The 26,768-nt window shown below is 36.3% G+C and overlaps 2 protein-coding genes across 2 annotated transcripts; one reads left to right on the forward strand and one right to left on the reverse strand.

The window, feature by feature from the left end:
- Positions 1 to 91: 91 nt before the first annotated feature.
- On the forward strand, positions 92 to 26,296 carry LOC140223739 (piwi-like protein Siwi). Its single transcript, XM_072305917.1, has 13 exons — positions 92 to 166; positions 1,337 to 1,420; positions 2,745 to 2,977; positions 4,174 to 4,356; positions 5,818 to 5,982; positions 7,194 to 7,355; positions 8,994 to 9,242; positions 11,497 to 11,801; positions 13,695 to 13,849; positions 19,829 to 19,959; positions 21,349 to 21,800; positions 22,887 to 23,034; positions 24,302 to 26,296. The coding sequence occupies exons 1-13, from the start codon at positions 130 to 132 to the stop codon at positions 24,422 to 24,424; spliced, it is 2,427 nt and encodes an 808-aa protein (XP_072162018.1). The 5' UTR covers positions 92 to 129; the 3' UTR covers positions 24,425 to 26,296.
- Positions 15,260 to 19,804, reverse strand: LOC109035112 (heat shock protein 68). Its single transcript, XM_019048607.2, has one exon. The coding sequence runs from the start codon at positions 17,649 to 17,651 to the stop codon at positions 15,546 to 15,548; it is 2,106 nt and encodes a 701-aa protein (XP_018904152.2). The 5' UTR covers positions 17,652 to 19,804; the 3' UTR covers positions 15,260 to 15,545.
- Positions 26,297 to 26,768: the final 472 nt, after the last annotated feature.

Below are 26,768 nucleotides of genomic sequence, written 5' to 3' on the forward strand. Positions count from 1 at the left end.
TTGGTTAATGACGGTCTTTAATGCGCTCAAAACGTTTGATTAAACTTGCACCCCCTGTTATTACTGCAGGCTGATCATTTCTGAAAGTCAATTTTTTTTTTGTTTCAGCCGGTTGGGAGAGGCGCTGCTATGCTCCAAGCTAGTATGTCACAGCTGTCAATTGCCAGTAAGTATATTTTCACAGTTTAAGAGGTTAATTTTTTCAATTTGAAAGAACTTAATGGTCATACAGTTGCTCCTGTCGAGTGGAGTTCTCAGAACTGTAATTGATTTTGAGAAATGTTAATCAGAAGCCGCGCAACGACATCATTTGTTGCCTACTTTCCTTTCATGTTTCAGTTTTCTTTACAAGAAGAATTTTAATTTTTTTCAAATTTTTTTTCCGTTGTTTTTCTTTTCTTTTTTTTTTTTTCCGTTTTAATATTGCTTGGATATCCTTTATAACTCAGGGCTTTACAAAAAGTCTCTGCACTGTAAAGGATCTTGAGAAACATTAACCAAAAGCAGCCTATTGACATCATAAATGTTGCCTAGTTTCCTCTCATATTGCATTTTTTTTGCAAGAAAAATTTTAATTTTTTTCACATTTATAATTTTTTTGTTTTTTTTTGTTTCCTTTTTTTAATATTGCTTCGATATCCTATGTGACCCAAAGCTTTACAAAAAGTTTGAAGATCGTATGTTGCTTAGTCCTTGCTCGAAAAGGTAAACATGAGAGGAAATTAGGCAACATCAAGGCTGAGTCTAATCAAATCCGTCCAAATTAATGATGTGTTTGGTCCATTGTTCCTCCTTACATTTAGTTTAGCGCTAAGATGGTTGGAATTATTCCAGCACCCATGCTCAAATGCTGATGCTCCCATGGAATACTCAATGGAAATGCTCCCACGTCAGTTTCCCCAGATGAGAATCTGGAGCTCAGAATTATGAGTTTTCATTTCCAATCATGTATATTTTTGTGAGCTTAGAAATTTTTGAAATTTTGAGCAGAGAAAGTTAAAAACGTACTGTACATAAATGTGGGAAGTCGTACGAAACCCTCTTTAACTTAAACGAGCACTCGCTAAGTGCAACTGCATGGTGTGTAATGCAACTCAAAATGTTCTTAACCTACCTGCAAAAGCACCCAGAGAGAGCAGGAAACTGTGAAGGTATGGAAATACATTTTCTACACCATATCATCTTTCATAATAGCTGTTTATTTCAGTTGCAATGTAGACTCTCGGTATGAAAGAATAATGCCTTGTAACATAAACTTTGGTGATTATGTTATATGTGTCCATTTTCTCAAGCTTCTCCAAATTCATTAGCTACATGAAATGTCTCATATCCACAGGTAGCAGCAATGGCAGCAGTGGAGTTCGGCCGAAGGCAAGAGAACTCTGTCAGACTACAAATAAGTCTCTAAATCGCGAAAAAGGTTGGTTCCAAATACTTTGGCAGTAACTGTAGGGTTTCTGGCGGTTTAGGAGAAGCTGGGCAACTTCAGCTGGTGCTATTCAAGGGATTGCAAACAACTTCCAGTGCCTCTTTTCATAATTTGAATCTTCAAAAAAGAAAATTTTGTCCAAAGCTTGGCGAAAGTTGGCGTAATTAAAAAAAAGGATTAAAGTGGAAAGTTTGTTCGAAGCTCAGGAATAATCAGGGAAAAGTGAAAAAAGTAAGGGAAAGTCAGGAAATTAGAAAATGAAGAAATCAGGGAAATCTTGACTCCCAGCCTCATTTGCAAGATTGTGCAAGAAAATATGGACACTTCACATAGGTTTGAATGGGGAATCAGCACCATCTGACAACTATGCTCCCAGCATTTAGCTTTCTTTTCTGGCAGTATTATCTAGTTTTTAGTCCATTCTAGTTAAGTCAGCAGACTGAGAAGTTCAATCAGAATCTTCCTTTTTTATTTAATGAGCTTTTTCAATAGTAATATTTTGTACAAGGAAAATCGTATAAACTCATAGACAGGGTTTGTAACGCCTTGAAAAGTTTTTAAAATTTACGAAATTGTCCAGTATTGTACATCATTGAATTGTTTTGTCCACAGCTTTGAAAGATTTTTTTTTTTTTTTATTTTGCTGTGGCGACTTTAGAAATGCCAAATAGCATTGTCCAATGAACGCTTCTTTTGGTAGCTGAAATTGAAGGTTTAGGAACAGGAATCTACCATTTTTAAGACATTCTTTAAGGCTCTAAAAGGTTGTTATATATCCTAGAAAGTAGGTAAGTGAAGAAATTTTCAACAAGGTGCAGAAACTCTCCAATCATGCAGTCACGATTGATAGGTGAGCTATCAGTAGGTTCAAAATTGTGTGACTCCTCACGAATCGCAGTGAAATGCCCGAATTTTTCTTAAATCGCTGTGAAATTAGCCTGCTTTTTGCAAAATTGTGGCAACTTGTGAATAAAGGACAAGAAAAAATTTATAGCTTTGGAAAAAGAGGTTTTTGAAGTAATGAGCCTTTTTGAAAAATGGGAAGTCTAATAACTTTCTGTACCCCTGATTTTCAGAAGTTATTGAAACATCTTCGAGTCTTTCCCTTTATCGATCGGAAACTGTTTAAAAATCCTCAATTTTATCCCTGAAAAATGAAATCATTAACCCTGGTAGATTTTTACATCTAGAACTTGTGAAAATAAACTGTTTAAATAAAAGGTGTACAAACTATGGATTTTCAGTTTTTGCTGCAATAACTGTTACCTAATTTCCATCATGAACTGATATTCTGAAATTTCCTCCATTTTTTCAGGCGAAAGTGGGCGAACCATTCCACTTGCAGCGAACTATTTCCAGCTTGTATCTACGACCAACTGGTGCTTATATCACTATCATGTAGATTTTGGTCCCATCAATGGGATTGAAGAAGACAGAATTTCTGTCAGGAAGCAACTCATCCGTGATCGTATGAGAGAACTTACCAATGGTGCTGGCTTCCTCTTTGATGGATCTAGCATTTTCTTGAGCACTAAGCTCCACAATAATGTAGGTTGATAACTATGCACATTTAATGTTCAAATAAAATGTCCTTTATTACAGGAGACGATTGTTGTTCCAAGCCAGAGCAGCGTCAATTCTTTCCAGCTTTTTTACTTTTTTCTCTGACAAGAAAATGTTCCTATATATTTCCATAGTGATCATGTGATGCTACTATAGAGTGGTTGTTAATGTAAAGAGGAACTTTACCGTAAAGATCTGAAAGCATTGGTAACATGGAATCTGAAACAATTTATTCTACTATTCTTCAACCCTTCAAAAATTCTTTGCCATGATCCCATTAATTTTTGGCATAAATTCTTAAACCCATCAGCAAGTATATGACCTATGCTACCATTGAGGAGTTAACTTGCCAATGTGTAGCTATAAGTCTGGGACTTGATTGATTATCCTGTCCACTCAACCAGAGTTGGTGGTAGATATTCCTGAAAATTTATGGGGAATGATGATGTCTTTTATAGGATTTACTCCTTATTCCATATCTTTGTATTGTTCTCGGATGACAAGATTATGATGTTGATACTTGTTTAGATGGTGATTCAGTAACCAGCCTATATCTTTTTAGGGAAAAGTCTAATGTGTAAAATCTAGGCTCATGGCATTTATGAAAAATTGAGTTGTAGGTGGCGTTGAACAAAATCTATTTCAGAGTAAGCTTAGTAAGAAAATTGACCTCAAAAACTCAATTTTTAGCTCTGCAACATTTGTTTTAAATATGCTATGGGCTGTACGCCTCTTCTAATTTTCAAATTTAATTTTTTTTCTTTTCATGAAATCAAGTGAACGTTTTTCATTTCCTTCTCCTAGAGGTTTCAATTGCAATCTTAAATTTCTTTTGAGCTTTTTCCATCGTTTTTTCATCACACAAATCTGAGGAGATCCTCACAAAATAGCTTGAAAATAAACGAAAAACAGTGGAGAGAAAATCAGGATTAATCAGGTTAAACCAATTATAAAATCATAGAGGTTATTATTTTGTGGTGCCTTAGCTATATCTATGGATTCAACAGTTTTTTCCAGACGAACTCAAACGATTAATCTCCAAATAATGGTTCTTTTTAAATAAGGATATGATCATAGCTTATGTTGATAAATAATTAAGTGTAAACTCATCTTTGTCACACATTTATTAACCTTAACTAGGAAGATTAAAAATGACAATTGATGAAATTTTCCTGTTGCAGGTGGAAGAGTTTGTGGCGAGACGGCTTGATGGTGGTGAATGCAAAATCACAATCACATTCACAAATGATCTTGCGCCAGATGATCTGGCTTATCTTCAAGTCTTTGGGGTGATCGTGAGAAAGTGCCTCGCAAAATTAAATCTGACTTTGGTTGGCCGAAATTACTTCGACAAGGCTGCGGGGGTAACTACCATTGAATTACTTCATCTGGTGCAAATCTGTCATGGTTTCGTCATTTTGTGTCAAAGCTGGCTTCGTTTCTCTTTTGGATAAAATTAAAATGGAATAAATCATGCTATTTAACCCTAGTTCAGAGGAGTAAAGTTCTACTGTCCAGGTCATGGACGTTGCCAAGCAAAAGACTATCAGACAAGGTGTAAATTTGAGCATTTTCATGCATGCTTCCCCATTAAATATTCTTGTAGAAAACATTTTGCACAACAGAAAGTTCTGAAATCAACTCTGACTAAGATATTAAACGTTTTTCAACGCTGAAATTCAAACCTCCCGCTCATGGAAAAATAAAAGTCTACCTGAGACAATCGTGCACTAACTTTACTAAAACAGTCTTTGTGGTGTGGGAAGATGGCAACCTCGATCTTGGTGCTTAGGCTTAGCTAATGCACATTGTCAATACTCTGAAAAACGCAAGGAACGCAGGAACATTGCTTCATTAAGAAGCCTGCCAAAACTGTTGAAGTACGCTTTTTGGTTCAAGTACACCCATGTTTTCCTTGTGAGCGGGGAATTCAAAATCCTTGTAACGAATCAAAAAAAAAAAAACGTTTATCTGTTAATTAGGATTTTGTTTCAGTAATTTTTGTTACAAGTATCCTGTTCTAAGTGAAATTTTGGCTAGGAAACATAAATCAAAATGCTTAAATTTGTACCTTGTCAAGTGATCCATTTCCATTTTCATCTTCTAAAAAAGACATCAGCGTTTCCTGCATTGGTCATTTTCAATTTTCGCTCGTTAATTTTTCAAAATTAAGTCTTTTCTGAGTCTTTCAAATTAGTATCAAAAATATTTCAGTGCACTTTATGATGAAATAATTTCCTCACCAGTCTGAACTCTTCTCAACAAATTTATGCGTACTGTGTATTTTTTTTAAAAACCAAAGTTTGGTCATTAGCTTAACTTAGAAGTTAGTTTACAATGCCGAAGTGGACAAAAGCCAACTCTGGTCTTCTTAGTGGCTGGTTTTTTACTGTTTTGAATGTAAAAAACTCATTTACTTCTTACACATCTTAATTTACTTTCTTGAACGGATTTGACGTTTTGAACATTAAATTTTGCCTGAAAACTTTCATATTATTCATTTATAACCATCTGGCACAACTTCAATTGTCAGGGAATTTCTTTAAAGTGTGCCGAGAAATCTCATACTTTGAATTCTGTGGTGAACCAAAAGTATTATTTTTTCAATATTTTATTACAGCCTTGTAAGCATTGATTCTTACCATAGAGCTGTCATCAGTTTGCAGAAATATTCTATCACCTGAAACTTAGAAAATATCTTCTTTGTGCTTGTTTTATTTCCCGCAGTGATCATTTAAAAATAAATGCCTTTCATAAATCCGTTTTCAATCAGGCGGACTTTCATTCTATCCTAGGCTTTTCAAACTTGTTTTCTAATTTTTCAGGTGCCGATTACTGAATTTAATCTCACTCTGTGGCCTGGTTATTTAACTAGCATTCGACGGCATGAACACAACATTTTAATGTGCACAGAAATTATATCCAAGGTCATGCGGAGTGACACTGCGTTGGATGTAGCTCGAAGCTGCTGGCAACAAAGTCAACACAACGTAAGATCATGTTTATATAAAGGGACCCATTTGTGTGGATTGGATTAGTTTCTAATAAAGTCAAGTGAAATTTTCCTCCAGAGAGAAACCCAATTAGTTTAATACAGGGAAAAGTTCAATTGAGTTCATAGAAAACTGATTGGCAGTACAAAGTACCGATTGTTAGTTGTCAAGGTTCAGTGCTTTCGAGCGCCCCTAGAAGTATCAGGTAAAAATTCTGATCAGCTCTTTGCACTGTCAGAGGTCTGCTTCTTAGCAGTAAAAAACTCAGGATATAATTTAAATATTTGATCTCAGTAGGCTTTACCAAAGATTGTACTTGTCAATAGCTTAAAAATTAGGAAAATCAGCTCCAAAGAATTGTAGATATAGATTGTGAAAATACCAAGATTTTGAGAGTCTGAGAGCTCATTATATCAATTTATAAAGAGTTCCAAGTGTGTAATGGGGCAGTTGCAAAGAATTTTTGCAGGACTGCAGAATAGTTAACAATCGGTAAAATTTTGTGAAAAAACTAAGAAGTTCATTAAATAGTTTAAAAAATTATTTTCAAGGGGCGAAAGAGCCATAATAAAAAGCTGACAGTCAAGTTGAGTCAAGTAAGCAAAACGATGCATAAAAATAATGTCAGCCCACCAGCAAACACCGCCACAAGGATTCATGTAACTTCAGAACTTTTTTTTTTTTTTTTTTTTTTTATATTTATTCAAAAAGTTAAACATAAAATAAAGAACAACATTAATCTGCCTTAAAAATGAAAGATAGTTAAGAAAAAAAAATTGAAATGCATGAATTTGAATATCTTGAACACAATTTTGAAAATTTTGATAGTTTGAATACATTTAAGAATTTGAAACACAAATTACATGATGAAATAAAATAATAAAGGAAATGGGAATAACATAAGTACATTGTAGAAAATTATCAATTGAACCTAGAAAAAGACACAATTATAAAGTAATACATTGATTAAGTACAAAAAATGAGAAAGAGATTTAAAAAAAAAGAAGAGGAAAAAAAAATGAAATACCTACATCAATTTAAATATTTTGAATACAATTTTTAAGATATTCAAACATGTATTTCTCGAAACAGTAAAACCTGCTCTTATTGTCCTCCAAGCCCCTCATTTTAGCAACTTAAATGAAATATATTGATTCTGTTCGAGTGTTTAGCAGATTCAGTCCTCATAATACTTCTTTGCACATCAGTTTCAGGATGTTTATAAAGCGGCCATGCTGGGAAAAACGGTATTCACCAATTACAATGATAGATATTATCGGGTCGATGATGTGGACTATAAGACTACGCCAAAATCAACCTTCAAAATGAAAGATGGAACCATTATAAGTTACTGCGACTATTTTCAGAATGTGAGTATTATTTCTCAAACTTGAATTGTAGAGGTGATTTAGTGTCGGCAAAATATTAGAAACTCTCTCTGCCACAAAGTTCCCAGATACATATGATAGACGAGCGAAATGCACCAGAGAAGTAGGGTAAAACCTAACTCATGTCATTTGAATAACGAATAGTTTGTTCGCAGTGGTTGTTCAGATATACATAGATTTAAGTTTTTTGTAAGTGAGCTTTTTCAATCAACTGGTTCTAATGCAAGCTGTAAATGCTAATTTCTCACATCAAGGTTCTGCTTCTAAGGAGGGGTATCAATAAGAGCCTTTTTTGGGTCCACTCTAGCTAAATTCCCTTAGCTCAATGATTTTTTGCTCATTGAAGGTGTGTATGTTGCCAGCAAATAGTCAAATTAGGCATTTTATTGAACGCTTAAAGTCAAATTTTGAAAGTTCAGGAAGTTTATACGTTAGGAATATGTTTTTACCAAGAACTTTCGAATTTTCAATATTTTGGAAGTAAGAATTCATCAAATTATGATCTATCACAGTATTTTCTTTTTCAAAATGCTCATACATATATACCGCACCGTATACATTATAATACAAATATAAACATTTTAACCTTCAAAACTGTAAAAACTCTGATTTTTAAAAAAAATGCCGTATCTTTTGAAATGAATGTTCATTTCTGAGCCAGAAATTATTAAAGCGATCATGGAATGATGCAAATTTTTTAAAATATTCCTATTAATGAAGACAGTTAATTATTGTGTCCAAAATTAGCTGAAGATTTAGAATTTTAATCTGAATGAGAATGTTTAAAACTTTGCTTAGGAATTCGACAAAATGCCTGAGTTGATTGTTTGTCTGCAATTTATATTCTACGGAGTGCATCATAATGTGGCCATTTGTGGTCTCATTCCGGTCTCATATTGACCTGTACATGAGTCTGAAGTCTAATTTTGGCAAAAAGTGCTTATTTTTTGGCATTCAGCTGCAAACTCTCATTTTCCGCCAAAATCGGCCTTCATACCGATGTTTAGGTCAGTATTAAACCTATAAATAGACCGAAAATAACCAAATTTTGATCCCTTTCATAGAATATAACCTTCAATCAGATAAAAAAATCGTTAAGTTCAGGAAATTCAGGGTGGGCCCATATTGATACCCATCTTTCCAGAAAGAAACGTATCTTTCAAGGCTTTTATAGATCGTATTTGATACATCAAACGGGTGAGATTGTATCGATATCGATCGGTTCGAAACATAAACATAGCTTCAAAAGTCAATTGAGTAATCTGACAGAACGGGTTTTTTTTTGATAGATTTTTGATTCGTTATGAGTAGTAATTGGCTAATTTTAAATGGCTGAATTAAAGTTGCTACGAATTTTCTCATTTTCAGCTTTTCTAACAAATGTCTAAAAATTTTGGTTTGAGGTTATGTTCTATTGTTTTGAACCAAACGATACATCAAACCACTATCGAATACGATCCATTCTTACCCTTCCTGGCAGTCCATTTGTATAATGAATTAATTTCAACTCAAGAAACAGTATTCTTTGTTTCGAACAGTCCTCAAGAAAAAAATCGTTTGAATGAAAGCTTCAAAGTTCTCTCTATTACAGAATAATCGATAATTTTTTTATTTTTTTAGAAATGGGGCATAACAATCAGAGACCTCAACCAACCCATGTTGATTCATAAGAGTAAAGCGAGGGAGTTGAGAGCTGGAATGGCTTCATTCATATACCTAATTCCTGAGCTGTGCTCTATGACAGGATTGGATGATGGAATGCGGTCGAATTTCCGTTTAATGAAGACTGTGGCACAACACACAGGTCTTTGTCCGCAAGAAAGAGTGAATAAACTCATGGCGTTTAACCATCGCTTGAGGGTACCTGAAGTAAGTTGCTCTCATATATTTGTTCTTCAGGGTGCTTTTTATCTGAAGCCAGAAATATCTCAGGTGGTTTTTCCATTAATAGGCTTCCTGTCAGTGTGTTAATGCGTATTTTTCCGGATTGCAAAAAAAAAACAAGTTAAAAATGATGTAAGCTGAAAGTTGTCATCTGAATCACTAAATTCAAAAAGGGCACATGTCCAGAAAACCAAATTGTTCAGGAGACACAAAAAACTGTTTATTTTGTGGTAGATATTTTTTTAAACATAACGACTTTCCAAAAAATATCTACCACGAAATAAACAGTTTTTTGTGTCTCCTGAACAATTTGGTTTTCTGGACATGTGCCCTTTTTGAATTTAGTGATTCATCTTGTATGATCAGAAACTGCCACCAGTACTTTTGCCTAATTGCGCCAGGAATAAACTCGCCAGACAATTGAAAAGCAGTCACTATGTATGATTTACTTGTCAGGAAACAAATTAACTTAATAATTTTACAATAAGCCGAAGGAGTAGACCAGACCATTGAGTGATCCAATTTATTCTGAAGATCTTAGTTGCTGCAAAGGTTTCACTTACTAGTTGAATGGCATGAATTAAATTTTGTACATCAGAGGTATTATCTATTTCTGATGATTTTACTACTACAGGAACAACCAGATTCAGTTAAAATGAAGGAAATTGGCTTTCTTACGGTGAAAAATGTAATCCTTACTTTAACTTTTGTTCAAGGTAGCACCGATAGAAATAAACCCGTGTTAATTTTAGCGCAGACTTTGGAAAGGTCATATGAATTTTCTTGGATCTTTAATTAATCAGTCAAGTTCTTTGCAACAACTGCCGGCAACAAAATTCCTGAATTTAAGGAAAAACACCTTTGAATTGGTCACTCTCAAAGAAACCTAAGCAGCAGAAATGAGAATTCAAGAAAAATGAGCAAAAACTGTTTTTCATCATCTCCCTCTAAATCTTAGAGGTCAGGAAAATGATTGTGTGAGAAGATTAATTCATTATTAGATTTTGGTTGTTTAAGAAATTTTCCTACAATTTGAGTGGAAATAGAAAAAAAAAAAAAAAAAAAAAACTATTTCGCTCCAAAGTATTTTTGAGAATGAACGAAATTGCATGTATAATAAGATACATATTATATTTTCCTCAATTCAAGTCAAATTTTTAGTTTTTCAAGCCGTAGTGTGCTCAAAAACTTTCATTTACTTTTCTCTACCTAAAACACGATTTTAACTTACTCAAAGATAGTTACACTGCTGACGATCACAAGTGCAAAAACGTTATTAGAAGCTCTAAAACTAATACATGTTTGGTCGGAAAGAACTAATGTATTCCCCTTCATTCTTAAAAATTCAAGATAACTTGCGATCATACGATGGATTCAAATTGGATCCAATCAAGATAAACAATTACTGTTCAATGCTTTGGTGTTTGAGCTTTTTTGTGAGTGACTAGGCTTGTCAGATGTTTTTCAGGCCTTAAAAATACGTTTTTCTGCTGGTAGATGCATCTATGTCCAAGCAGTACAGACAACCAAAAACTCGATTTTCGATTTTTTTTTTTGTGTGTTTAAGTCTTTCTGAGGATGACTGATTCAACTGCTGACAGCTAAATTCCTTAATTTTAGGAAAAATTGTTTAAAACGTCTGCAAGCTTGTATTTGCAAGAATCTCAAACATTTTCTTTTAATTGTTTAGCTGATTAAGCTTCTTAAAGATTATTTACTGTCTTTGTGTTCTCCAACACTGCTATGCTGAAGAAGAACGCCTTATCAGCCTTCAGTAGTTGCTAGTCTTCTAATTTTTAAGTTTTTATAACAAAAAATGAAGATAAATTTTGTTTTAAAATGGCATGAGTATTACTTTTTACTGTTAAAAAAATTCACAGAAAGTTACAAAGTTTTATTCTGCTTGGTTTTCTGTTCAATAACATTAGTGTCTAGAGAAATTAGGCGATACGAAATGCAGTTAAGCTAATTCCGATCAAATCCTTGCATTTATTTTTGGAAGTGTCAGATCATAATGACCCGATAATACATACGTAACAAAAATTACTCATGATGCATTAGTCTTACTTTTTCTGTTATCATGTTGAATCCAAGAATATAGATAGTTTCGCAACAAATTCGCGATTTTCATGCTTTCAAGAGCTGGCTTTCCCATGTTCTCACAGTGATAGTGTGATCGGAAAGTTTCTGCACTTCTGCATGAATCTGGTGATTAATTATTGACATAATTTGATTACAGATAGCGCAGGATTTGACTCCATGGAACATGGAACTTGCTCAGGATCTGATGAGATTTGAAGGTAGAATCCAGAATCCAATGACAATCCTGCTAGGCAAAAAAGATGAGAAAAGCATTAACTTTAAAGTCGATTCTCGAGCAGATTGGACAAGTCAACTCCGCCAGAATCCTGTTTTTGATCCTAAACATCTTACTCATTGGACTGTGATAGTTATCAAAAAAAGCGCACGGAACGCCCGTGATTTTGTCGCCAATATCAGGAGAGCATCCAGAGGAATGGGGGTGACCTTTTCCGAGCCTAATTAGTAAGTTTCAACTTGATTCAGGATTGCTTTGCTTGTCTCCTATCAGCTTTTTATTTATTGTAACTATCCACGGAAAAGGAGGCTTTCAAGGATGACTGAAGGCAAAATTTTCAGGAAGTTGATCTTTGTCTGTGTGTGTAATATAGTTTTTGACCGATGATGGATGACCCTGTATAGTGTCTAAAGGAAGAAGCTCTGCGCAGTTCAGTGCATCTACAAGTCATCAAAAGAGTAAAGTTACATTTTAATTAATGAGCTCGGAGGACAAGGCGCATAAGTGCAGTTTTTGCTATTTCGACAAATAAATGTCTCAAGCTTTGAAATCGCATGGATCCTTATGCTGGAAAGAAAGTTCAAAGTAACTTTTTGGTGCTTAAACATTGGAATTTGAGAGCGAATTCTTCACAGAATATTCATTAAGACTAGTTTTACTTGAAATCATTAATACCTCAATTTTTCAAAAAACTGCAACAAGGCGCCTTGTCCTCCAGCTCTTTTAATTTAGAAATTTTGGCCGTGAATGTACAAGGCGATCTAGACCACCCGTACCAGGCTGTCTTCTTGGTTATTTCAGGTTGGACGAGATTGTGGACTGGAGGAATGAATGGGGATTCAACCCCAAGGAATTCGAATTCCATTGTCTGGAGGCCATCCTGACTTCCTTTAGGGGATTAAAAAGGGTCCTGCTTTTTAAGGTTCAAGTTCCTGATAAATTTTGAAAATATCCTGTCAAAATCAGAAAGTGCTGACAATTTTAATCTTATTCAACACCAAAAGGTCCACAATCGCTCTATCTCTGTCAGATGTATCGACCACCAAAGACGGGACACAGTGCTCCCCTCAAAGAAGTCGGCAGGTCGAAGTAGAGTCTCGGAAAATAAATGTGATGATTCTCAGGTGATCATCTTCAAATAGTCCAAATTTGATGGACTTGATGCCCCTGTAAGCTTTGCTGACAGGACACAAAGAGACTCTTAGTGTTTAATTTCAAAAATGTAAAGGCCCCCTCTTGTACCGCATCAATTGGGCCTCAGATAGATCAGATGTGGATATCTTTGGGCCAATTCTCCAGGGAATATTTTTTTTTTTTTTTTCATGCCTCCGTGTCAATTCAGCTACCTGCAAGGTTGCCTCAATTAGGGAATATGGGGAAATGTTGGCAAATTCTAAAGATTCAGGGAAAACCTGGAAATGTCAGAGAAAAAGAGGAACGTGTCTGGGAAAAATTGTTAAGTCACCCTTATACGCCCCTATAGAATAGGTTTGACGTTTTGAACAACAGATTTTGTGTAAAGATGTTTCAAATTACGTCTTCTTAACCATCTGTCATATCTTTAATTGTCAGTGAATTTGATCAAAATGTGACAAGGAAGTGTCAGAGAATTTCATTTTCTAAATTCTGTGGCAACCTTGCCCCTGCTATTTTATGGAGAGAGCTCTGTCCCTTCTCTAAAGGAGTGTGTATTTTGAAAAGGGATGGGCTAATTTTATATGGTTTGGTCCCGATTTAGGTTAGAATATTCCGCACTTTCTTATTTTGGTAGGAAAATTTTAACATTTAACCACGAACCTCGACTTTTAGAATGAAGATCCCCCTTTTGCTGGCAAAAGAAAGCTGGGGGCTTGGGACGATGAATTTCAGATTCCTTGGGATCGATTCCCTATTCGATCCCTTGGTCCTTGACCTCGTACGACGCAAAATAACTGAGGGAGAGGATTGGTGGGGATGTTCTGGATCATCCTGTATAAACTAAGTAAAAACTTCATATCTCTATCTAAAAAATAACATTTCCTTTGTAATATTTTTTGAACTGCCAATATGGAACTATTGTTGTTTTTCTCTATTGATATCATCGCATTCCTCTAATTAATGAAAAATAATTATTTTTACAGTCAGGAAATTGAAAGAGACAATATCGCTGGATTCTTACAAGGAATCAAGGATGCTTTAGAGACAAACTCGTGTGAAATGTTGCTGATATTCCTGCCCACTGATAGGCTGGATAGATATGCAGCCATTAAGCAGGTGTGCTGTCTTGATAAACCAGGTAGGAAACTGTTTCTTCTGAAGGTGCTCTTTGCGTGTCCGTTGGTGAGTGTAATCGCTCAGGAAAACGACTGTTGTAACAAAATTTCATTGGTCCCTTGATTTTAAGAAGGCTCAAGAAATAAGAACATGAGAAAAACAAGTATAGTTTCAACACAAAGGTTTGAAGAGCGCCCCCCCCCCCCCCCCCACATAGAGGTCTCCTCTTGCAGAGGATAAATTGATTTCAGAAATGATCAGAGAGAGAATGCATATCTTCATCGCAAGGTTGGCTAATTTTAGAGGGGTAGAGATAGCATTATGGGTCACTTACACCATTTTGAAATTTTTAATTTTGAATAGTTAATTCTAAAATCTATAAAAATCTCTTTTGAATAAAATTTCATGGAAGAAAAGTCTTATTTTGACCCATGTAACGCGCCTTCGCAGTTGGGCAGTTTAACTACAAATCACCCTTTATTTTAACTCTGAAGAATCAACATGAAGCATTTTTCTCTTTTTTGTGGGAAAAGACAAAATCTCTCCTGAAGTCCTGAAAACAGATGAAATGAACCATAGTAAAGCCGGCTAGTCCTTGGATCATTTAGTAATCACCTTTGATAGGAAAGCATGGTAGAATCTGTTGATATGTACCATTCAGACCGTACAAACCTTCAGGAGTTGCCAAATATCCTTTGATAAAGTATAAATTTACTGGGAAAGTTGTGAATATTTATCTTCCAATTTTTAAGACAATATTGTACGCTTTTTAATCTAAAATGTCTGAAAATTTCCAAGAAAAATCTGTACAACTTTCTTTCAGAAAAAACATTATTTGAGGAAATTTTGCAACTCTCGAATGTTCATACGATGTTTTTCCTTAGCACGGCAGCATTGTACTGATAGTGCTGTTGCTTTGCGATAATTGACCTTTTTTTACTTAATTGATGAGGAAGCTGCGGCTTTCCCCCTTTTTCTAATTTGTATCGTAAAGTCCAACCTGCTCTTGTCATCACCTGTCTTTTTCTGATTGAGTCCGTAAAATTATCGGATGTAATGCATGAGTCTAATTCAATGTTGATTGTTATGAATTGTGAGATTATTTTTCCGTATTAGGTTTTATGGTCGTCTGTATTCAGAAGAATCGAAAAGTTTGACTGAAATAAAAATAGAAGGATTTGAAATAATTTCTTCATAATATGTAGAAATGACATTTAATATTAAATGCAGCAAATCGCTTCTTCTTAACTGACCTGTACTTGCATTAGTTACCTGTGATTTATCATCGCTATTCTCCCCCCCCCCCCCCCCCCCCCCCTAAAGAGTGGCTCTATAATTATTTTCCTCTATTTTAAGGATTTTCACCAATATTTTTGAATGTGCAATTTCCATATGACGGAGGGAATATTGAATTCAAGAATAACACTAATAATTAAGGTATAAAATAACATTTAAAAATTTATTAATAAATAAACAGTGATACAGTAACAAGAAATTATCAAAAGTAAAAATATTATTTGTCTACATATTTACGTATGTATACATATGTACAGTTATTTTGCATTGTATTTGCTAGGAACTGTCAAAAAATTTTGGCACCAAATCGAGTGTTGAGCTCTAAATCAATGGATGCATTTTTCAATTTTTTGCCCTTAAGCATATAAATTATACCGAATAATGAGATCTTTGTGTAGACTTCATGGATGATTTTAAGAAATTCAGTCCACTTCTTCAATTGTGGGTCCTCCACTTGTGTTTTGGTGGTACCCTCCGTAGCCTGGCGTTCTACTTTGTCCCGGCATTCCGTAGCTTGGCATTCCACCTTGTCCTGGCATTCCGTAGCTTGGCATTCCACCTTGTCCCGGCATTCCGTAGCTTGGCATTCCACCTTGTCCTGGCATTCCGTAGCTTGGCATTCCACCTGGTCCTGGCATTCCATGACCTGGCATACCGCCTTGTCCTGGCATCCCTTGACTATTCTGACTACTCTGGTGCATTTTGCTCATGATGGGAGAGCATTTCTTCTGTAATTCTTGCAATTTGTAATTGAATTCCTCCACATCCGCCAGCGTGTTGTTGTCCAGCCATTGCAGAGCTGCTTGGCAGTCTTCCAGGATTGATTGTTTATCAGCCGCACTAAGCTTATCGCCTGCCTCCTCAGCCGCTTGTTTAACGTTGAAGATATAGCTTTCAAGCTGGTTGCGTGCGGCCACCCTGGCGCGTTGTTTATCATCTTCCTCCTTGTACTGCTCAGCCTCGTTGACCATCCGGTCAATCTCTTCTCTTGACAATCTACCCTTGTCGTTTTTAATAACGATGTTTCGTTCCCTTCCTGTACTGTTCTCCTTGGCGGACACATTTAAGATTCCGTTTGCATCCAGATCAAATGTAACGTCAATTTTGGGTACCCCACGTGGCGCTGGTGGGATTCCTGTCAAGTCGAATCGACCGAGCAGATTGTTGTCTTTAGTCATGGCGCGTTCTCCTTCGTAGACCTGTATTGTCACCGCTGGTTGGTTGTCAGCGTAGGTTGTAAATGTTTGTGATTGCTTGCATGGAATCCTGGCGTTTCGCTCGACGATCTTCGTCATAACTCCACCTGCTGTTTCAATTCCAAGAGAGAGAGGCGCCACATCAACAAGTAGAACATCCTGGATTGCTGAACTGGTATCACCACTGAGAATAGCCGCTTGAACTGCTGCTCCGTAGGCCACAGCTTCATCGGGGTTTATCGAGAAGTTCAGAGTTTTGCCACCGAAGAAATTCTGGAGAAGAGATTGCACTTTGGGAATCCTCGTGGAGCCTCCAACCAACACGACATCATGGATGGAGCCTTTGTCCATGTTGGCATCGTTAAGGGCTTTTTCGACAGGGTGCAGAGTCGAGCGGAATAAGTCTGCACATAATTCTTCAAATCGGGCTCTCGAGACTTTGGTGTAGTAGTCGATGCCGTCCATCAGAGCATCGATTTCAATACTGGCTTCGGTGCTTGATGATAATGTCCTCTTGGCGCGCTCCGCTGCTGTACGGAGTCTTCGGAGAGCACGAGGATTAGTTCGGAGATCTTTTCGATATTTACGCTTGAATTCCTCCACGAAGTGGTTGACAAGCCGGTTATCGAAGTCCTCACCGCCGAGGTGTGTGTCGCCAGCAGTCGATCGCACTTCAAACAGTGAGCCCTCGTCAATTGTAAGGATGGAGACGTCGAATGTGCCACCACCGAGATCGAAAATGAGAACATTGCGTTCCCCTTTGAGGTTTTTGTCCAAGCCATACGCAAGGGCTGCAGCTGTGGGCTCATTGATGATGCGGAGAACGTTGAGTCCTGCGATAGCTCCTGCATCTTTGGTAGCTTGTCGCTGAGAGTCGTTGAAATATGCTGGAACTGTGATGACTGCATCTCGAACTTTTCCACCCAAGTATGCCTCAGCCGTCTCCTTCATCTTGGTCAGCACCATAGAACTAATTTCTTCCGGAGCGAATCGTTTGGTTTCACCTTTGAATTCAACCTGAATTTTCGGCTTACTGCAATCGTTGACAACAGTGAACGGCCAATGTTTCATGTCAGCTTGAATTTTCGGATCATCGAATTTCCGTCCAATGAGGCGTTTGGCGTCGAAAACAGTATTCTTCGGGTTCATCGCAACTTGATTTTTAGCCGCATCACCGATCAGCCGTTCCGTGTCTGTGAATGCCACATAGCTGGGTGTCGTTCGATTGCCCTGATCATTGGCAATGATCTCCACTTTTCCTTGCTGCCACACACCGACGCACGAGTAGGTGGTTCCCAAGTCGATTCCAATTGCTGGTGTTTTTCCAGGCATATTTAAAACTTCTAAACTTACTTTTCACTGCACACAAAATCTCAGAAGAAAATAACTCTCGCGAATATTAACACGTAGAGCTGTTGTGAAGTCCGAACTGTATCGCACTGTGTAAACTGTAGCGCACTTTTGAAAAGACCGCTTTGAATCAGATCGCTTTGGATTAGAGCACTTGATCGCTTTCTAATTCAATACTGGCCCTGTAGAGGCAGCACCCGCCTTTATATACCCGCGGCAGCTGAGCGGTCTGTACGGCGGGTTGCCGTGGAAACTTCGCGAAGGCTCTCGACGCTCGATACCTCGTTCCAGAACGGTCGAGAGAGGTCGATTTTTTCCTATGCGTTGAGTTGGGCCGGTTGGGCTGCGGCCGCTGTCCGTCCGTAGTGCCGAGAACGTTCGGGAATGTTCGAGAAACTTCGGCCGCGTCCCCTTCTCCCCTCTACCCCGTCCCCCCTCTTTCGCTCGTCCGTTTCGTTCAAGATTACGCGGGAACCGTGGAGCGGGAGGTCGAACGCGGGAGTTCAGCGCACGACCGCGAATTTTTAATTTCTGTTTCTCTGTTTTAAAGTTTTCTGTATTTTCATGTCTTTCAATTATTTTAATTCTATTTTATTGTATTTTTATCAATTTGTTTATCTTTTTTATTATTATTTGTATTATTTTTCAAAGAAATAAATTTGGGTATCTTTTTTTTCTTTCTGACAGAATTTAAGAGCAACTTGACTGATTCTTACATTAATTAATGTGCAATGGAAAATTAAGCATGCAATGACTCTTAACAAAAATTCTACAAAAAGTTATCAAAAAAATGTAAGAAAACTTGTAAATTGTAAGAGTTCTTAAATTTTAAGTAAAGAAGCTCTTAAAATATTCATTTTAGGAAACCCCTTTAAGGAATTCTTTTGAATAAAAAAATTGTGTCATTTTAATTAAAGGAAAACCTAAAATTTTCGAAAAAATCAACAAACTATATCCTCAATTTTTATGGGCTGCAACTTTTCCTTTTATACTTTTCTGTTCACCACTTTTTTTTTCTCATTTTTGCCGCAGGAAGTTTATGTATGAAAAAAAAAAAAGTAACTTAAAAATTTATTTAAAATTTTTCTTCGATTTTATGTAAAAAAAAACCCAAAAAGGGTTTCCTGATACGAATATTTCAAGAGTTGTTTTTACGTAATTTTCAAGTGGTTTTGAAGTAAATTTTAAGTTCTCTTAAAATTTACGAGATTTTTACAACTTTTCTCAACAGCCTTTGCTACTAGGGAAAACAAAACACTTAATTTGGGGAAAGGCTGCTACTAAATACAAAAGATCAGACACCAAAAAACGGAGATGTTTCAAGTTAATTACACCGTTATTTTCAACCGAAAAAAAAAAAAAAACAATACAAAAATAGTGCCTTTTAGCACCACAAAGATACACAGAGGCATTGCTTCGATTTTGAGGAAGCTATGATTTATGCCTTCAGAAAGTGATATTTTCTGTGTCTTCTCAAAGTGATCAACATCCTGAAGTAGAGGGACATAAGTTGTAATCACAGCACCGATGTTAATGGTCTCTGTGGCTCTCAGTCTTGTCACCAGTTGGTCGCTATCAGAGGGAGCTGGTGATGAAATTTCCAGCTTTCAGATAATCTTTGTCTCACATGCTTTGGTTTTGCTGCACTGACACAGGTCTGTTAATTCATAATCAGACCTCATCACTGGTTCTTGCAATATCAATGACTCGATTTTTGCTTTCTTTTTTTTCGGTTGAAAATGAGGTTTTAATGAGCTCAAAACGTCCTGGTTTTTTGTTCTGGTCTTTTTTATTTTGCAGCAGCTTTTCCCTGGATTAAATTGTTCTTCATTTTGCTAATTATTACCATTGCAATACTCATTATTTTAGGAGCCATCTTGGCCAAGAAACCCAATTTTTAGAACAATTTTCTCTACAATTTTATAGGAGCTAAATTAATTTTTTGCATAGGCATCATCCATCAGCGAAAAAAAATTTTTAGTTTGTAAAAATTGATGGAACAAGTTATCTTTATCAGGCGCTTCAATGGCCCAAATTTCCCAATTTCTAGGCGCCCAGGGAAGGCAGACTACTGCAAAAATTGAAGACTTCTCGATGACTTTTTTAAGTTTTCAACATACGTAACTAATAATGATGTTGTCTTCCTGATTGTGTTACAGTTTTGACGCAATGTGTGTTGGAGTACACAGCCAAAAAACATCAAACCAACCTGTCAGTTGCCACAAAAGTGGCAACGCAGATGATTTGCAAGAAAGGCGGAGCTCCATGGGGTGTGCATATCCCTGTTAAGGTGAGATCAATTAAAAGAGAAAGATTGTGAATTGATAGGAGATTTAAAATGAAAAGTAGCAATTCTCATCAAGTGCATACTCTTAATTTTGTGGCTTTATTGCAGTTATGAAAGGGATTATACATTTAATCATTGTTGAGGATGTGCATTCTCTATGTCATCTCTCATGGAAGCCTCGAGTTAGCAGTATTCATGCTCGAATAGTTGAATCGACCATTCTCCAAGAGACTTAAGCAACCGGACATGAGAATTTGAGGCAAACACGTAACACTGTTAAGGCGACCCGATCTAAATCTCAAGAGATCAAACAATTTGAGAAGATTGCAATTTAAAATCAGATTGTGATTGCTTCAGAAATATCCTGCAGTTCGAACAGAAAAAGAATTGAAAAAAAAATTGGCACTCAAGGCTTTTTGAGAATGAACAGAATTATTTCATCAGATTTTCCCCAATTGACCACTAGACAAGACACGAATTTCAGCATTCTGATACATGTTTCTTCACCAAAATTTCACGTAAAACACGATGCGCGCATTGAAAATTACCGAAATCAACTCCTTCCAAAGATATTTAATGATTCTTGATGCGTGAATTGAAACCACCCGCTCATGAAAACTCAATGCTCTATGTGATTCACATCGCGCGCTAAACGTCATCATGACAGTCTCTGCGACATTAAAATCTGGCAACCTCAATCTTGACGCTTTGGCTCAGCTATAGCAAATTGCCGATAGTTTGAACAACACATGGTGGGAAATGAGCATTTCTAGATTAAGAAGCTTGCTGAAACCGTTGTAGTGCGCGTTTTGACTCACGTAGAGCTTTGAGTTTCTTGTGAGCGGGCAGTTCAAATTCCTCGTAACCAATGTGAAATAAAAACGTTAATATCTTCGTTAGGAGTTGGTTTCAGTAATTCTCGTTGTGCGAAACGTGTTCTACGTGAAATTCTGGTTAAGAAACATGTATCAGAATGCTTAAATTCATACCTTGTCTAGTGGTCCATTACTAGTTGATTGATTAATTTCCAAGAGGAGAATAGTGTGATAATGTGACAGATTGTCCTAGGTATCCTGCTTTGCAAGAATTCATAAAAATTTGTGTTCTTCATAAGAAAAATAAGTCCTTTATTTTATACTTCCTTTTAAGCTTTCACTCTATTTACAGTCAAATCCTTTCTTTTTTTCTTAGGTACCTTAAAAAGTCAATGCCTGTGCTGAAGATCAGGTTTTTTTATTTTCTGTTTTACCTTTAAATACTTAAAATGACATTTCCATGGTTATAGGTAGTGAACGCATAAAAAATGTGAAATCATTTAATCCCATAGCAAGTCTTCCTAACATAATACAAAGTTTTAAAAAATTTTTTGCATGCGTTTCTGTTATGTTGCAGGATATGATGGTCGTAGGGTACGATGTATATCATGAGCGGGGACAAAAATCGCAAGGAGCACTAGTTGCCACCTTGAATGACTCTTACTCCAAATATTTCAGCACAGTCTCAACCCACGAGGAAGGCCGCGAGTTGAGCCATGATCTCAGCTTTCGCTTGAACTTGGCGCTCGAGGCCTATCTAAAGGAACGCAAGAAGATTCCAAAAATCTTGTTGATCTACAGAGACGGCGTTGGCGAAGGTCAAATTCCCGAAGTTGAAAATAAAGAAGTAGGGGATGTGAGGAAACTCCTGCAGAGATGGTCTAAAAGAATGGAAGTCGAACCGCCAAAATTGACATTCGTTGTAGTCGCAAAAAGAATTAACACCAGAATCTTTCTACCAACCAATCGCGGCCATGAAAACCCACCCCCTGGAACGACGGTGGATGATGTTATTACCCTCCCCCAAAAGTGAGTGTCCTCCCGTTTTGTCTGCAATGGAGATGTTGCATGTGTGAGGAATTTGCGCTTTGACTATTGATTCTTCTGTAAAAGTTTGCGAGAAACACAATGGTACCACTGGTTTTCTCTGAAATCAACTCCCAAGCTCAAAAAAAGCTCTCTAGTTGAGGCCAAAATGGAGGGGATATCCCACGCTACCCTGAGAGTCCACCTCCACATCAAGACGAACTAAACTCTCCATGCAAAGATAGGGAGCAAATACATTAGCAGGGTTGCAGTGTTTCCAGTTTTAGAGTCCCCAAATAAAGTGGCAGCCCTGTCAATGTATTCGCTCCCTATCTTTGCATGGAGAGTTTGTCTTGATGTAGACGTGGACTCTCAGGATAGCAAGGGATATCCCCTCCTTTACGCCCTCAACTTGAGAGCTTTTTTTAAGCTTGGGAATTTATTTCAGAGAAAACCAGTGGCACCATCGTGTTTCTCGCAAACTTTTACATAAGAATCAATAGTCTAATTGCAAATTCCTCACACGTGCAACATCTCCATTTTAGCATGCAATGTTCTGAGAGTTTGGATTTTCTCCCAGCTTTTTCAAAATTAAAAAACCTGAAGTTTTCTTGAGTTTTTAAAAAAATTAAAAAAAAAAATCACTCATAGAGTTTCTCAGATTTTTTTTCCTTACTGGATAATAAGGAAAAAAAAATAATTAAAAAAAATCCAATAACATTTGTTGGAAATCCATCCACCCATTAGATTCTGAGAAAAGTGTACCTTTAGATGAAAAAAAAAAAAAAAACCTTATTTTAAGAAAAACCCATGTACAGTTTTGGATACACATAGGAATGACGTCATTAGGGTGATGTATTGCATTACTTTGTGCGTTACAAAACTTTGCATGGCCGATAAAATAATGATCAGATTGGTCTTGAAAAACTGCTGAGGATATGCAAAATTCAGTTAAATAAAGAATTGAAAGAAAGAAAATTTCTTGACCAGAAATGGCTTATAACTCTGCTAAAGTAGCATTTACCAGTGTGATACTTTGCACAATGATTTACTTGTGATGATGAACATTTTTTTACCTTTTTTTCCCAGGTTTGACTTTTTTATAGTAAGTCAGTCTGTAAGATTTGGAACCGTTACTCCAACATACTACCATGTGATACATGATGATGGGAACTATTCTATGGATCAAATACAAAGAATCACATATGCCTTCACCCATCTTTACTACAACTGGAGTGTAAGTTTAATGTTATCTCATTTATTTTTAAGGGAATCTCCAAGTTTAAATTAAAAGAGATCCTTCCTTCAATATCATCAGGAACTAATAAAAAGTTGTGCATTAATTGCACGCTATTAAATTATTCATCCAAAAATTGTTGTCACGAGGAGTTGCTTTGTCAGCAATGCCAATGAACTACTGGACAAGGTATGAATTAAAGCATTCAAATCTATGTTCCCTCTTCAAAATGTCTCGCATTACATGATTTTTGCGACAAAAATACTAATATTGACTTCAAATCAAGATAGCTATGTGTTGTAGCATTGGTCACAAAGAATTTGAATTTCTCTTTCACATGAAAAACAAGAGTCTATTTGAATTAAATTGCGTGCTACAACGTTTTGGCAGGCCTCGTAATGAACAGTGTTCCTTCCCCATCCTGTGCCATTTAATGTGTTAATCATGTACAACAGCTGAGCCGAAGCGTCTGTGGTCATATTTTCATACTGCAAAGACTGCCACGGTAATGTTTAACATGTGATTTAACTCAAGTAGTATATTTTTTTTTATAAGCAGGGAGATTCAATTTATGCATCATAAAACGTTAATATCTTTGCTAGGAATACCTTTCAGTAATTTTCGTTGTGCAAATCATGCTTTACGCAAAATTTTGCAGAGGTATCATGTATGAGAATGCTCGAATTTTTATGTTTTCTAGTGGTATATTTAACCTGTCAGATTGGGCTTAGCCATTTCTTCTCCTCTCTACTCATTTGATTCATAGCTTTTACACGTGGGGTATTTTTTAACCCCTCGACTACCAGTTCTTGAATATATGTACCTGAATTTTGAGAACTGTTCGAAGTACATGAAAGCGCTTGAGTTTCAATCATCTCGTTATTTTGCTGATGACTATCTTGAAAGTTGATTTGTTTTCTCTTGCAATGAGAACCACTGAAATGTGTAATAGTTGTGCCTACATGTCACGTATCTACGTCTTAACATGTTTGTTGTAGAGATTATTGGTGGATGAAGAGAAAATTTCCATTTTTAGCATACTGAAGGTATCCTGTGAGGTTTTCTGTAAATTTTAAAGGGTCCAAATTTGTTTTTGAAGTTCGCAAAAGATCTCGAATATTTTATTTTGGTTTTTGAAAGCTGTCATGATTCCTGATCAGAATAAGAGGGAAAGTTATTTGAAACCTTAATTCAGATATTTTTGCCATTACATTTTCATTTCAAACTCCAGTTTGTTATCTGCTCATTTGTTCAATGTTTGTTTCAGGGTACAATCCGGGTGCCTGCGCCTTGCCAGTATGCCCATAAATTGGCCTACTTGGTGGGCACAGCTCTGCGGCGAGAGCCCGACCCTGATTTTGCTCTTCAAGGCCATCTCTGGTTCTTGTGAGAAGAGACTCTTTGGTTTTTTGTGGCAACTCTACTAGAATCTTGCTTTACTTCCGGTCAACATTTTCAAGGCTCTTGGGGACAGGCTTGGAGCCACCCTCAACTTTTTTTTCCCAAATGGCAATTTCTATTACTGTAATGAACAAGGTACACTCTACTACAGGTATGGACAAACGGGGTGCCGAAGTGGCAGCGCTGAGATTATAGGCCATTGAGTGACGTCGTAAGTTGTAGTCGTCTTTGCTGCGCAGTTCAAAATGAGGTTCTGGTAGATCCGTTAGCTTCAGATGAATTTAAAAAATTGATGGAACTCAAAATAACGAAAACCTCAACTAAGAACACGAAAAAACAACACGAAATTGACGAGACCCACTCTTAAAATAGAAAGTAAATAAGTTTTCAATATGGCGTTGCAGTCGTACCATTGAACGCTGCCAAATCTACGCGTTTCGACGACTTTCTAAAATTCCATTTGTCCATACCTGTAGTAGAGTGTACCTTGGTAACGAGAAATCTGCAAACTAAATCAATACTCTTTCTATTTTAATTGAATCAACAATGTTTTAGTCTTCTAAGGAAAAATTCAACATTTATTCATGTTGTAGGTAAGAAAACTCTATTTTCTAGGCCTGGTACATTAATCAGTACTTTTTAAAGGACTGAAGCCAAATTTTTTAAAATCATTTTTTTTTTGCATTTTTGACGCTTTTTTTTATAAAACATTTATGCTCCTGTGCATCTGCTCCAAAAATTAGACTACCACTGCTTTCTTATGTAGGTAATGTTGTAAAGACAACCGGAGAGTTAAAAAATACAAAAAAAAAAAACGATTTTGAAAAATGGACTTCTGCGCTTTTTAATAGTACTAATTCCACAGGGTTGTGATAAATGTCTTGTTGCCGCACTAATATAAAGGACTGATCACCATCCAAGGTAAACTGAGTGGAGTGATGCCGGAACTACACAACTCGAGAAGTTTTATTTTTAAAATATATATTTTTATTTTAACAAAGAGAATAAAATTTGATAAATATATGCAATATCTGTAAACATACACGTGACTCTATAAAACCCTGTAGGCTAGTAAAAACAAGACCTAGGCAAAAGTACGTTTCATCATTAGCCGAGAAGAATACATGACTTAGTGTCAATCTTCGCAATGTGGAAATGATACACTCCTTCTAAAGTAACATATGAGGACCTTTCTATCCAAACAGAATATACCCATGTTTACATACCTAAGATTGTACTCTTATGAATTTTTTAGCTGGTGAAGAGCTAAACGCTCTGTTCTGCAATTCCCATTAAAGTTTCTTCCTAATAAATATTTCGGCAGGGAAATGTACCTATACAATAATGTTTTTCATCAAAGAATGAGTTGTTGGATACCGCCATGCTAAGGAAAAACGCCATTTAAGCCTTCAGGTGTTGCCAAATTTCCTTTGATACGATACAAATTAAGAGGGGAAACCTGCGTTTATATGTCTTTCAATTTTTCAATCAGTTTCGTTTGCAATTTAATCTACTGTGTCTGAAAATTTCAAAGAAAAAGAAAATTATTCCTCAATTTCTTAAAAAAATATGTTTCAAAGAGGGAAATTTGGGAACATCCAGATGTTCATACGGTGTTTTTCCTCGTCACTGCAGAACAGCACTGTATTGTACTATGAAATATGTGAAGCTACTTTATTTCAATGAACGTTAAAATGTATTTTGTTTGATACAACTTAATTTTACACTTAGAGGATATGCAGTATGTAACTAAGTAAGTTACTGGAAAGCTTTCTATTTATCCCTTGGAAGCAACTACAGTAATTGTACTCAATATTTTGTAAGACGAATCAATAAGAAATATATTTTTAAATCTCTTTAATTTTTTCTTTTTTTCTCTTCCTCTGATCCTGCATACTTGGAGTGCCCTGCCTCTGTGCCTAGTAGTCTTTTTCCATAAAAAATTGATAAATTGTTCGATTTTCATCCCCATTTGAAAACTTACTCAGTTTTTTTTGAAAATTTCATTTTCAGTAGTTGCTAGAAAAATGCTTTTAAATTTTTTCAATGCCTGAAACGGATATACTTTTGACATAAGAATGCAAACATCTCCTAAACTGTTGGTCGTAGAGCAAAACAGAGCAAATTTTCGAGCCCTCCTGACCCTCTGAGACTACCTCAGCAAACACCCCCCCCCCCCCCCGGGCTAAATTTTAATTTTCAATATTTTGGTGCTGGTCGGTTTCTCATAATGATGAAAGCTGACAATATTTACCAGCTCTGCTAAACCTATGATGTAATTGCTTTTTGATGCTTGTGAAAAAAAAGGGAAGATACGCACGATTTCGTTTAAA

Source organism: Bemisia tabaci, unplaced genomic scaffold, assembly GCF_918797505.1.
Source record: "Bemisia tabaci unplaced genomic scaffold, PGI_BMITA_v3".
Taxonomy (NCBI): domain Eukaryota; kingdom Metazoa; phylum Arthropoda; class Insecta; order Hemiptera; family Aleyrodidae; genus Bemisia; species Bemisia tabaci.